Source organism: Amblyraja radiata, chromosome 18 (genome assembly GCF_010909765.2).
Source record: "Amblyraja radiata isolate CabotCenter1 chromosome 18, sAmbRad1.1.pri, whole genome shotgun sequence".
NCBI lineage: Eukaryota > Metazoa > Chordata > Chondrichthyes > Rajiformes > Rajidae > Amblyraja > Amblyraja radiata.
This window is the reverse complement of record NC_045973.1, coordinates 27,545,083-27,559,347: the sequence shown is the minus strand read 5'-3', so window position 1 is coordinate 27,559,347 and position 14,265 is coordinate 27,545,083. Positions and strand designations below refer to the sequence as shown.

Sequence of the window (14,265 nt, the reverse complement as noted above, 5' to 3'; positions counted from 1 at the left end):
ACTGTTTTCTGTATCACCTTGTATAGTACAATGCAAAACAAGCTTAGGAAAGTCACAATGCGGACAAAAGATTGAACTGGGCCGATGACTGAGAGTGTGGGGGGGAAGCAATGATGATGTTTGTGAACAAGTTGTATTGTTTAGGTACTGGTAATGTTTGAAGGTTTCACTATGGGCTTTTAAGAGCAACATGCAATTCACAAATAATCACAATTGTAGAGTAAATATTTCCTGACAACTGTCAAAAAAGACAATCTGGAAGTAAGATTTTAAATGTTACTACACCAAGTGCAGACCCGTTGCAAGATTCCACCACTCACCCGTTCCCCAACGCAAGCCATTCTCCCAACGCAATATTGCATCACTCACTCATAGCCCCCAACTGCGCAAGCGCGACTCATTTCTCCTCATCCCCCAGCACTCTCACCTCCTCTTCAATCCCTAGAGACGGGGAGGGGTAAAGAGGAGGACGCGGTAGAAGGGGAGGGGGAGGTAGGGTAGAGGGGGGGTAGAGAGCAGGGGGGGGCATAGAGGGCGAGTACAGAGGGAGGGTAGAGGAGGAGGGTGAGAGACGTAGAGAGGGCGGCGATAGGAGTGAGGGTAGATAGGGAGGGGGCATCTCCCTCCTCCACACTCCCCTTCCCCCCCCCCCATCTCCCTGTAGCACCCCACTCTCCACCCCATCTCCCTCCTCATTTCCCTCATCCTTCTCCCCTCACTCCCGTTCCCTGCCCCAGGTCAAAAAGCAGCGCCAGGGCCTGGAACTCGGCCTGATTCTTGTACTCGGCCCGGCCCTGCATGTAGACTCCAGCCGTCAGCTCGGCCACCACCTGGGCTATAATGCAGACTACGACTTCCTCTCCGTGCTTGTCCCTGACCCTGGACCCAGGCTCGTCCTTGGTTCCAGCGGCGGCTTCTTTCTTGGCCCCGATCACGGCCCCATCCCAAGCCCCGGGCTCGACCCTCACTCCAGCACCAGGCTCAGCACCAGCCCAGTCCCTGGGATCAGCCCGTGGCACCACCCTCCCCACCAGGTACCGGTTGGGCGCTGGCTGGCAGCCGCCACCACTCCACGTTCACCGTGAGCGCTGGAGTGCCCCAACTTCCCGGAGTGACCCGTCCTGGCTTGCGAGTGCATTGTGAAGTCACTTTTTTTTTTTTTCAAAATGGGTGAGTTTTTGGGGCTGTTTTTAAAATTTAAGCAATTAATAACTTTGGAAATATAGATGGAAGTGCGACGGGAAGATGTTTATCGCCACAATGGGAGAAATGTGAGTAGGATATGTAAAAATGGGAAGTCTGTGGCCTAGCGTTTGGAAGAAGATAGGAAAAGCAGATTGATACATTGTGGGCAAATTGTCGGCACAAACAAGACGAAGACTTTTAGTTATATAGAGATTTTAAATAATAAAGGGTCAGGTTAGAGTGCCAGGAAGATTTAAAAATGAACATCAGCGGCACAGTGGCGCAGCAGTAGATTTGTTGCCTTGCAGTGCCAGAGACACGGGTTAGATCCTGACTACGGATGCTGTCTGTATGGAGTTTATACATTCTCCCTGTGACAGTGTTGGTTTTCTCTAAACTAAATTAAACTCAACCTCATCTTAACCTAGAGGAATTCCATTTTGGGAAACCTCTCGAACGTTATAGAGTTATACAGGATAAAATTGGGCCCTTCGACCCACCATTCCATCCAAACATTTTTTTTGACCATTTGCTCTAGTCCCATTTGCCTCCATTAGGATCATATCCTTCTGTGCCTTGCTTATTTAAGAGTCTGTGTAAATGTTGCAATTGCAGTACCTGTTTCTGATTCCATTACCTACTTTGGCAGCATGTCATAGATGTGTTTAAAACAAAAAGACACAATAAGAGGGTGGTGCAACTGGGAGCTGTTGCTTCACAGAGCCAGAGACCCGGGTTCGATTCTGACCTCAGTTCTGTCTGTGTGGAGTTTGTTCGTTCTCCCTGTGACCGCGTGGGTTTTCTCCGGGTGCTCCGGCTTCTTCTCACATCCCAAAGACGTGTGGGTTTGTAGGTTGTAAATTGCCCCTAGTGTATAGGGAGTGGATTAGAAAGTGGGATAGTGTGAACGGGTGATCGATGGTTGTCATGGGCTTGGTGGGCTGACGGGCCCATATTCATGCTGTATCCCTAAATTAAACAAAAAACATTCCCCTCAATTCCCTTTAAAACTCCCTTCCCTCGCATTAAACTAATATCCTCTTGTATTTGATGCCCCTAACATGTGAATGATCCCAGCTCTCGCTTCCCAATGCTGAAGTACAGTCCCATCCCACTGTAAACTGAGACACAAGGCACAGTGGTATATCACACTGACATCACACTGAAATCTCTCTCTGTATAAGACTGTGTAACTGAAGCTTAGTGATGGGACTCCAGAATTATGTTGTCATTAATACTCGTGTATCAGACTCAAACCTATGTAGGGCTGAAAATAGAAAGAGTGGATTAAAATAGTAAGGGTGGTGTTAAGATTCATTTCTTAAAACGGCCAACTCACAATAAGTTAGATAAACCAACACAAGCTTTACTGATTATTTTGCCAGCGAGAGTGCTAGGGAATACAAAGTCAAGTATGCAGCAGATACTTAACCCCCCCCTAGGCCACTACTCTAATGAACAAAGACATACAGCATATTTTTATAGCATTTTGGAAACGTAGTCACGTGTTTATACTAAGTTGCAGCAATGACATTTAACACATCAATCAGAAACTGTTGATCAACATTTACAGTTCTGTCTTAACAATGTATTCTTCAGTCAGCTACCCACAGAAGTTCCTGTTTACAGAGAATACCAACACCAAAGGAAACACATTCTCTCTCAAGGCTTCTGTTTACAGTACCATGAACCTTCTCAGGAAGTGCCTCCTCTCCCACCATTGTAGATGGTATTCTACTTGGCACATAACAGGAAGCAGCTTGGATGCAGTTTGAATGCTGGCCTCCAATTTCCTAATTCCCACAGCTCCTCTACAGCGCAGAATTACAAAGCTTCAGAACCCAAAGAAGTCAAATTAATCTTTACTTAATAAAATACATGAAATATTTCATTATTAACTAGGATATTATCAGTGGTGCTGGGTTTCAGGTTATGATTTATTATTGGTAGACAAAAGTGCTGGCGAAACTCAGCGGGTGCAGCAGCATCTAAGGAGCGAAGGAAATAGGCAATGTTTCGGGCCGAAACCCTTCTTCAAACTAATAATAATGGTTTATTATTGTCATGTGTACTGAGCTACAGTGAAAAACTTTGTTTTGCATGCTTTCCAAATAGACCGGATAACACTATACATAAATACAATGAGTTCAAACTCCAGTACAATAGTGAGATATCTACAAATGGAACTTGGTGAGATGGTGAGGATTATTGCACAAACGTCCAATGCAGATAAAAGTCAATGCAGATATGAGTCATGTGTCATATGCCCCAGACAGAACAATGAAATTCTTACTTGCAGCAGCACAACAGAATATGTAAACATAGTACTCTGCAAGCAATATAATAAACAAGTAAAAAAACTGCTGTGAATAAACACACACACACTCACACCCTCAGACGCGTGCGCACACACACACACACACACACACACACACACACACACTGACACTCTGCATGGAAGAAGCTGTAAAACATATGTTTTTAAATCCCGAGAGATATATGCCTTATCCGTGAATTGTACATATTGAATGCAGCAGATTAGCAAATTCATTGAGACTTTGGAGGGACTCGGCGGGGGGACCGCCAAGACCGAAGGGGGACCCGGCGGGGGCCGCCTGCGATCACGTGCGGCGACAGGCCTGGTTTGCAGCAGATAAGGCTGTTCAATTAACTTTTTGTACCTTTTGTCAGCGCCACAAACTTGGTGACTCTTTGTGCACTGCTGAGGTGAGGTCTGCTGTATGATTTTACCGGGTTGTATACAAAATAAAGCATTTCACTGTACCTAGGTACCCGTGACAACAAAGTATATTTGAATGAATTGCTTCAGGACCTTGGGGCTAATGTACATGCTTCTGAAGCTGGGTGCAGCTACTCTGAGGGTTTGGTAAGAAATGGCTATAGTTTTGCCCCAACACCCAAATAGGTTGAGATGCATGTTAGACCACCATGAACTGCGTGCTTTTATGGTTGTAAATGGGGAACTGGTGATGTGCTAAGTTGAAGTAAAGGGAGTTGTATGATGTTGTGAAAATATTGTCATGAACGTTCTATACTGAATTTAAATTTTTTATGAATAAATTATTTTTTGAAATGAAAGAAAATAGATCCTATTTCAGGAACGGGAGTGTTGATGAACTGGCGCACGAGACAATAATTATCTACGATGACATCTGAATAAATGACCACTGTCTTTTGCAGGGAACATGCTGACTACAAATAGGCCACAGCTGGAAAGAGTGCAGAGATTTACGGGGGACGTTGCCAGGACTTGAGGGCCTGAGCTACAGGGAGAGGTTTATGCAATGAGCTGCCAGTGGGGGTAGTTGAGACGTACTATAATCTAAAAAACATACTTGGACAGGTGCATGGATAGGAAAGGTTTAGAGGGATATGGACCAAATGGACAAGCTTACATGGGGCATCTTGCCCGGCATGGACGAGTTGGGCTGAAGAACCTATTTCCATAATGTATGCCTCTATGACATTACATGCTTCTATGTTTCACTGTTTCCAATCACTTTGGAACCGTGAAATGTTATACTCGGCATGTCGGTCAGAAACACTGGAGAACATGGATAAATTACGTTTTGGGTCGGGACCCTCCTTCAGGCTTGTTATGGGATGATGGAGGGTGTAAGGGGGACAGATGGAAACCAGAGAAGGGGGAGGAAGGTAAAAGCGTGACAGGAAATAGCTCAGTATGAATCTCCCCATCACCTCCCATAAAATATCTAGCCGCTGTGGCAGTCATATTTGGATGACATGGTAACAGCAGAAACCCTTTCCTCCAAAAATAAGAGAAAAGAGACTTGAATTTTTCTAAAATTACACAGTTCCAAAGACTGGAAAAGGGCCGTTTTTTGTGCTGATCAACTCGTTCAATTTTTATTCCTCCTGCACTGGCATCTAACTGGCAAAAATGAATACTCAGCTGACTACTGAATATTGTTATTGAATATCAAGGCAGGAACCTGAGTACTTAAAAGAATTGTGCAGAGTCAAAGTGTGGAAACGGGCTCCGGCCTAACTTGCCCACACCGATCAACATGTCCCATCCGCACTAGTCCTGATGAGTGTAAAAGGGGTTAGTGTAAAAGGGTACAGTGGGTGGCATCGACATGGTGGGCTGAAGAGTTGGTTCCTGTGCTATACAACTCCATGACTATAAGACTTTGGAAATACAGTGTGGAAACAGGCCCTTCGGCCCACTGAGTCCACACAGACCAGCGATCACCCCAAACATTAGCATTATCCAACACTAGGGACAATTTACAATTTTTCCGAGTGCAATTAACCTACAAACCTGTACGTCTTTGGAGTGTGGGAGCAATCCGGAGCACCCGGGGCAAACCCACGCAGTCACAGGGAGAACGTACAAACTCTATACAGACAGCACCCATAATCAGGATCAAACCCGGGTCTCTGGCGCTGTGAGGCAACAACTCTAAAGCTGCATCATTGTGCCACCCTGTAACTCTATTAGTGGACACAGAGTGCTAATTTTTGACATTCCGTATGCTCTGAGCCCAGCAGACTGGTAAAGAGTTCTTGTTGCTGGGATCTCCCAAACCAAACAGGTCGGCATTTAAGTTCCATTTCACTGGTGTTTCCTGGAAGGGGATTGAGTGTGACACAATAAAATCCTTCTTGTTATTGACGAACCCACAGATAAAACAAGATTACCAAAAGCCAGCAGATACAAACAAGAACTGCTGAGTGCTGCGATCAACTATTTATAAGGCAAGGTGATATTTTGATTGGAGTGGAAGAAATAGGTTAACTCGTGCTGGAGAATCGCTCCGTGGCAATTCTTATATAAACATATGCTTTTAATTTTCTTACATTAACAGCAGTCCTGACTGGGTCAAGAGATTTTAATGCTTATTTTTAATCTACACTTTAACCTCTGAAGAGAAGGGAGGTGAGAATTAAAATAGCCCTTTTAATTTTTTTTTTACTGTGCCTGACCAGCTGATCTATTTTGATAGTGTAGATCGAGGATTGACTTGAGCAGTTGCATTATCACCCACTAAAATGGAGACACAAGATGTTGGTGCAGGGTCTTGACCAGAGACAGCCAGCATCATCGGCCCAAAAAGGCAGCCAGCATCTTCAGAGACCAACACCACCCTGACCATACACTCATTTCACTCTTGCCATCAAAAAGAAGATACAGGAACCAGAAAACTGTAATGTCCAGGTTCAGAAACAGCTTCTTCCCTACAGCCATCAGGCTATTAAACACTACAATCGCCAAATAAGCTCTCAGTTACATAGACTTGGAGGCATTGGTTTTGCCTTTTTCCATTATTATTGTTTGTTTGTTTTACGTTTGCGTATATGCCTGTGCGTGTGTATATGTATATATACAGTGCCCTCCATAATGTTTGGGACAAAGATCCATCATTTATTTATTTGCCTCTGTACTCCACAATTTGAGATTTGTAATAGAAAAAATCACATGTGGTTAAAGTGCACATTGTCAGATTTTATCCAAGGCCATTTTTATACATTTTGGTTTCATCATGTAGAGATCACAGCTGTGTTTATATGTAGTCCCCTCCCATTTCAAGGCACCATAATATTTGGCACACATGGCTTCACAGGTGTTTGTAATTGCTCAGGTGTGTTTAACTGCCTACTTTATGCAGGTATAAGAGAGCTCTCAGCACCTAGTCTTTCCTCCAATCTTTCCATCACCTTTGGAAACTTTTATTACTGTTTATCAACGAGGCCCAAAGTTGTGCCAATGAAAGTCAGAGAAGCCATTATGAGTGAGAAACAAGAATAATACTGTTAGACATCAGTCAAACCTTAGGCTTACGAAAATTAACTGTTTGGAACATCATTAAGAAGAAAAAGAGCACTGGCGAGGTTACTAATCGCAAAGGGACTGGCAGGCCAAGGAAGACCTCCACAGCTGATGACAGAAGAATTCTCTCTATAATAACGAAAAATCCCCAAATACCTGTCCAACAGATCAGAAACACTCTTCAAATGTGGATTTGTCAATTACCACGGTACACAGAAGACTTCATGAAAATAAATACAGAGGCTACACTGCAAGATGCAAACCACTGGGTAGCTGCAAAAATAGGATGGCCAGGTTACAGTTTGCCAATAAGTACTTAAAAGAGCAACCACAGCTCTGGAAAAAAGTCTTGTGGACAGATGAGACGAAGATTAACTTATATCAGAGTGATGGCAAGAGCAAAGTATGGAGGAGAGAAAGAACTGCCCAAGATCAAAAGCATACCACCACATCTGTGAATGGGTCATATAAAGCTTGCAAGTTCCTTGGCCTAGTATTATAGTGACTTTAGTAAGAAGTTTGAAAACACATGAAGGCGTTAAGCATTCATTTGATAATATTACCAAGAGTTCATGATATTATCAAGTGATGTGTTAAGTACATTACCTCAATCTTGTTGACCAGTAATGTCTCATTGCTCTCAATTTCATTTTTAACCACCCCTGGTACAATTTCTATAATAGTGCCAGACTCTCCTGTTTCTAATTCATCATGTCCAACATATGTTTCTATTAAAAAATACACATTCAACCCTCTATTCCTTGTCAACCAGGTTCCTTTGAACCCCTCTAAGCTGAAAAAGGGTCCCGACCCGAAAAAAATCACCCATCCTTTTTCTCCAGAGATGCTGCCTGACACATGGAGTTACTCCAGCACTTTGTATCTATGGTATAAACCAGCATCTGCATTTCTTTGCTTCTACTATCCCTTGAACTTGTTTTTGTCAATCGCCCTTGTAGCAACTGGTAGGCTCTGACAATAAACTCGACTTGACTTGACTCCTACTTTTAAATTACTCCTATTTGTCAGGTACTATTTGTCAGGTAGGAGTCAAGTGGTTAGGCCTCATTTGGAGTAATATGTGCATTTCTGGTTTCTGCATTATAGGGAGGATGTGAAGGCTTTGGAGAGGATGCAGAAGAAATTTACCAGAATGCTGCCTGGATTAGAGGATATTGGGTATAAGGAGAGGTTGGACAAATTTGGATTGTTTCCTCTGGAGCACTGGAGGTTGAGGGGAGACCTGATAGATGTTTATAAACTTATGAGAAGTATAGATAGGGTAGCTAGAGTCCCCCCCACCCCAAAGTGGAAATATGGAGACCATTGCTTTAAGATAATGGGGGAAAAGTTGAAAGGAGCTATATCAGGCAAGTTATTTTGCACGTAGACTGGTGAGTGTCGGGAACACACTACCACGCGAATATGTGGAAGCAAATACAATAGCAACTTTTGAAAGGTATTTAGACAGGCACGGGAACCCAAAGGGAGTTGAGGGATATTGTGAGTTTGGAGAGTCGTATATTGTCATATGTACCGAGGTACAGTGAAAGATTTTTGTTGCGTGCTAACCAGCCAGCGGAAGGACAATACATGATTACAATCGAGCCATCCATCGTGTACAGATGCATGATAAAAGGAATAGCGTGAATAAGGTTTAATGCAAGATAAAACCAGTAAACAGGCAGCAGTTTTGGAGTGAAGGAGTGCGTGACGTTTCGGGTCGAGACCCTTCTTCAGACTTCGGTTTAAATCAGCATCTGCAGTTCCTCCTTATACATAAAGCCAGTAAAGTACGATTAAAGATAATCCAATGGTCTCCAATGAGGTAGATAGTAGCTCAGGAGCACTCTCTAGTTGTTGGTAGAATGGTTCAGTTGCCTGATAAAAGCTGGGATGAAACTGTCCTGAATCTAGAGGTGTGCGTTTTCACACTTCTATACCTATTCCCGAAGGGAGAGGGTAGACGAGGGAGTGGCCGGGTGTGACTCGTCCTTGGTTATGGCAGCGTGAGGCGTCAGTGGAAGGGAGACTGGTTTATGTGATGGTTTGGGCTGCGTCCAAGCGCAAGCAGGTGTGTGGTTTGAATTGGCATCACGGTGGACACAGACATCGTGGGCCTGTTCCCATGCTGTAATATGCTATGTTCTAATGTACATTTATTCTATGGCAGAGATGTTGCTTTATTCTCTAGAGAGGATAAAGATGGAGAAAGAAACACCACTTTCCTCCTCCTGACATCTGCTTGATTAAAAACATGTAATGTGCAAAAAGTGGGTTTTAATGGAAGAGTGCTGCCATAGTTTATATTCGACAGGCCTCTGATCATCCTGCTCTGTTTACCTGCAATTTCTGATATAGTTTTGGATGACCAGCATTTGAGTGTACTTTATCTTTGTATTAGTTTCAATATGCTGAAATTTAGACAGGAAACTAGTAATATTTAGAAAAGGTATTAATAGAGCTTTACTTTTTTTCAGCTATCTGGTTGAACAAAGAGATGTGGAATTAAATGTAAAAGATAAATGGGACAGTAACCCATTGTAAGTACACTTCCTATGTGCAAAGGTTTACTAGACGTTCTGCTTATACCATGCTTTGTCCAACACTTAAAGTATAAATTCCTAAACCCAGATTCACAATGGATGCTGTCTATGTGTTCATCTTGCTGTAATTGCATCTTAGCACCATTGCTATTTTGTTTATCTCAGCTATTTGCCTAATTGGGTTTTACATCCGCTTTCTTGTGCAATATCAGAAGTGTTTACACTTCAAAACATTTTATTGCATGAAGCACTTGTGCGAAAGGAGATTTAGCTGCTGTGATAATAATTGTATTTTAAATGAGTGCAAGCTATTGCTCTTGAATGCCTTCCTGAGCTTTAAAATTATATTTTGCCCTTGCACGGATGCTGAATGCCCAACTTGTATTTATTGTGGCATCCTGTGTCTTCATACCAAGTACCAGATGGCTTCATTATGCTTGCTATTGTGCAAATGCATGTCGCAAGGGATATAATGGAACATTTAGTAGGCCCGTGTAAATGAAACAGGAAGATAGCATTTAAAAACTAAGTCTAAACCACACTATATAAGAAAACTGCAAATTGTCTTTAATGTACATTTAATAATTTTATTTGTTGTATACCATGAGAAATCTTTCTGTTTGCAGTTGTGTCTGTATACAAATTACATTTTGGTCCTCACTCTATCTTTACAATTCACTCCCTGCATTATCTGAAATCCTTTTGTCTCCATTTCACCTCCAGCCTTTGTCTCTTGCTCCACTCATCTGCCAATCACTCCCCCTCCCCTCATCTGTATCCACCAATGCCAGGCTTTGTCCTGCCTCCACCTCTCTTTTCCTCCTCCCTTCCTCTCTCCCCTCCTAAGAACAGTCTGAAGAAGGGTCCCGACCCCGAAACATTGCTGTACATTCCCTACACAGATACTCCCTGACCCACTGAGCTCTTCCAGCACATTGTGTTTTGCTCAATTACTTTTGGGTGCTTTCCTTTACAGCTGGAGGGTCTGTAATGAGGCGTTTTCAATTTACCACCTGCGAGGATTTGAGGTTGAAGTCCATTAGGGGTAGGTGTGAGATCCCGGGGGCAAGTTATCTTTCATCCCTTCAGTTTCAGATCTCATGGATTATTTCTTCAGTGTGATGTTCAAGCCATGTGGGGAAGAGGCATGGGATGGGGGTGGTGGGATAGTGGGAATAACTAAAAGTTCAATTCCTGGGTAGCAGAAGTAAACATTTCAGCCAAGTGTTATAAACAAGCTGCTGAAGCCTAATCTGAGAGTAAACATCCTTGAGGAGGTTGGGGTTTGCGGTATTCTTGAGGGTGGCACAGTGGCACAGCGGTAGAGTTGCTGCTTAACTCCTGAGACGCAGTTCCCAGAGAACGTGGAACAAGGGCGGCAGGGTGGTGCAGCGGTAGAGTTGCAGCCTTACAATGTCAGAGACCTGGGTTCGATCCTGGCTACGGGTCTGTCTGTTTGGAGTTTGTATGTTCTCTCCATGACCGCGTGGGCTCCCTCCAGTTTCTTTCCATACTCTAAAGGTTAATTGGCGTCTGTAAATTGTCCTTGGTGTGTAGGATAGAATACAGGTTGAGTCGAGCAGGCTGGTTGGCGCGGGCTTGGTGGGCCGAAGGGCCTGTTTCCACGCTGTATCTGTAAACTAAAAAAATGGTGCTTTTCATAACCACAAAGCGACAGAATGGAGATTGGCCCTTTGGTCCACTGACTCCATGCCGACCGTCAACCACTCTGCACTAATCCTACATTAACCCCCAAATGTTCCCATGTATCTATGCACTAAGGCCTACTGATCAACACATCTTTAGGATGTGGGAGAAAACTCGTGCAGAAGCAGGGAGAATTGGCAGCACCAGAGTTTGGGATTGAACCTGGTCGCTGAAGTTGTGAAGCTACGATGTGTGCCACCCTATTGCCTTCTGCTGAATGGGGGCTGGTGGGTACCTCATTGAAACTTACCGAATAGTGAAAGGCCTGGATAGACCTGGATGTGGAGAGGATGTTTCCAGTAGTGGGAGAGTCTATAACCAAAGAGTACAGCCTCAAGAATAAAAGGACTTACATTTAGAAAGGAGATGAGGAGGAATTTCTTTAGCCAGAGGGTGGTGAATCTGTGGATTTCCTTGCCACAGACTGCTGTGGAAGCTGTCATTGGATGTTTTTACAATGGAAATTGACAGATTCTTAATTAGGGTGTCAAAGGTTATGGGGAGAAGGCAGGAGAATGGGGTTGGGAAGGAAAGATGGACAATGGGCAGAATGGCCTAATTCTGCTCCTCTGACTTGTGAACGTGCTCCCACATTGATATTACAGAAGGAGCTCCAAGACAAAGGAGCAGTGGTGTAACTCTAAGTTAGGATGCTGTAAAACTTGGAGGAGAAAGTGCAGGGGATGGCGTTACCGTGTGTCAGCTGTAGCTGCTCTTTTTGGCGATAAAGATCAAGGATTTGGAAGAAATTGTCAGAATAGTAATTAGGAGACTGTAGAGTAATTGTGGCTGGTTTACGTAGGAGCCATGGTGATGTAATAGTGGAGGGAATGAATGCTTGGGGTGAGGGTGATGAGGCAGAGTGGGCTTCAAAATGTCTTGCATGGTGCCAGACTTTGAATGTTATTGGAGCTGCATTCATCCAGGCATTTTTGACTTGTGCCTTGTAATTGGTATAAAGGCTAGGGAAACGAGGCACTGACACAGGTTTGCCAGCCTCTCATCTGCTTTACTTTACTTTAGACTTTTGAGCTACAATGTGTAAATGGGTCCTTCGGCCCACCCAGTCCGAGCCGACCAACGATCACTCGTACACTAGCAATTTCCTACACACTAGAGGCAATTCACAATTTTTTACAAAGCCAATTAACCTACAAACCTATACATCCTTGGAGTATTGGAGGAAACCGGAGGACCCAAAGAAAACCCACATGGTCACAGGGAGAACGTACAGACAGCGTCCTTAGTCAGGATTGAACCCGGGTTTGCATTGCTGTAAGGCAGCAACTCTACCGCTGCGCTACTGTGCTCTTGTGGTTGAAGTCCTTGTGTGGCAGGGCTAGGGTTGTAAAAACACTTATTCCAGGTCTAGGGAGGTTTTTGGTCCATATCCAACCCCAAGAGCTTTATGACGTGGGACTCACTGATGCAATGACTGACTGCACCTCTGTAGCCGGGTGTCAGTGGTTATGGGGAGAAGGCAAGTGAATGGAGTTAGGAGGAGAGATAGATTAGCCATGATTGAATGGAGGAGATGACTCGATGGGCCGAATGGCCTAATTCTGCTCTTTTCACTTATGGACTTATGACCTTATGTTTTTCGAACAACTCCAAAGAATAGTTTAATTGTCCACCATTATTTATAACCTGATGCAGCAGGGCAGAATAGCTTTGATCGGATCTGTTGGTTGAGAAAGTGTTGGTTTGCTGTTTTCTTAACTTAATTTGCATGTAAACCTCTGTGCTGCTTCACTAGATTTACATATCATTTTTACGTTTACTTTGTGGTGGTCCTGTCATCCTCTGCCCTACACTGAACATGTTGTCAAAAGGAATAGGAGTAGAATTAGGCCATTCAGCCCATTAAGTCCGCCAATCAATCCTGGCTGATCTATCTCTCCCTGCTAACCCCATTTCCCTGGCTTCTCCCTGTAACCTCTGACACCTGTACTAATCAAGAATCTATCTATCTCTGCCTTTAAAATATCCATTGATTTGGCCTCCACAGCCTTCAGTGGCAAAGAATTCCACAGATTCATCACCCTCTGACTAAGGAAATTCTTAAAAGAACATCCTTTAATTCTGAGGCTATGACCTCCAGTCCTAGACTCTCCCACTCGTGGAAGCATCCTCTCCTCATCCACTCTACCCAAGCCTTTCACTATTCTGTAATTTTCAATAAGGTCCCCCCTCATTCTTCTAAACTCCAGCGGGTACAGGCCCAGTGCTGACAAACGCTCATTATAGGTAAACCTACTCATCCGGAGAAGGCAGGCACGGGTTATTGATTGGGGACGATCAGCCATGATCACAATAAATGGCGGTGCTGGTGCGAAGGGCCGAATGGCCTCCACCTGCACCTATTTTCGATGTTTCTGTTTTCCTGGGATCATTCTTATAAACCTACTCGGGGGCCTCTCCGAGGCAGCACATCCTTCCTCAGATGTGCCCAAAATTGCTCTCAATATTCCAAATGCGGCCTTACCAGAGCCTTTTAGAGCCTCAACATTACATCCCTATTTTTGTATACAAGCCCTCTTGAAATAAATGCTAGCATTGAGTTTGCTTTCTTCACTACCGAGTCCCTTTGCACCTCCGATTTCTGTATTCCCACCCCATATAGAAAATAGCCTATGCCTTTATTCCTTCTACCAAAATGCATGACTCCACACTTTGCTACACTATATTCCATCTGCCACTTCTCTCCCACCCTGTCCAAGTCCTTCTGCAGAGTCCGTGCTTTCTCTACACCACCTGCCCTTCCACTTATTTTTGTATCTTCCGCAAACTTTGCCACAAAGCCTTCAATCCCCTCGTCCAAATCATTAAAATACAACGTGAAGAGTAGCGGCCCCAGCACTGACCCTTGCGGAACTCCACTAGTCACTGGCAGCCAACCAGAGAAATTGCCACTCGTTAGTCTTCTGCCATTCAGCCAACTTGCTATCCATGCTAGTATCTGCCCTTTGATACTGTGGGCTCTCATTTTCCAAAGCAGCCTAACGTGTGGCA

At 44.0% G+C, this 14,265-nt stretch overlaps 1 protein-coding gene across 5 annotated transcripts in view; it reads left to right on the top strand.

The window, feature by feature from the left end:
- The window catches only part of abtb1 (ankyrin repeat and BTB domain containing 1), a 56,054-nt gene that overhangs the window by 3,692 nt on the left and 38,097 nt on the right, over positions 1–14,265 (top strand). The window contains exons 2-3 of one of the 5 annotated variants that reach the window (XM_033036988.1): positions 9,481–9,543; positions 10,523–10,591. The exons of 1 other annotated variant lie outside the window; for it this stretch is intronic. Coding sequence is in view for 3 of the 4 variants with exons in the window: in XM_033036984.1 (XP_032892875.1) it covers positions 8,133–8,191; positions 9,481–9,543 (122 nt within the window). In the remaining variant the exon portion in view is untranslated. Of the gene's footprint in view, positions 1–8,117; positions 8,192–9,480; positions 9,544–10,522; positions 10,592–14,265 lie in introns of those variants that run through there. 3 more of the 5 variants (XM_033036986.1, XM_033036984.1, XM_033036985.1) reach the window with 3 other exon arrangements.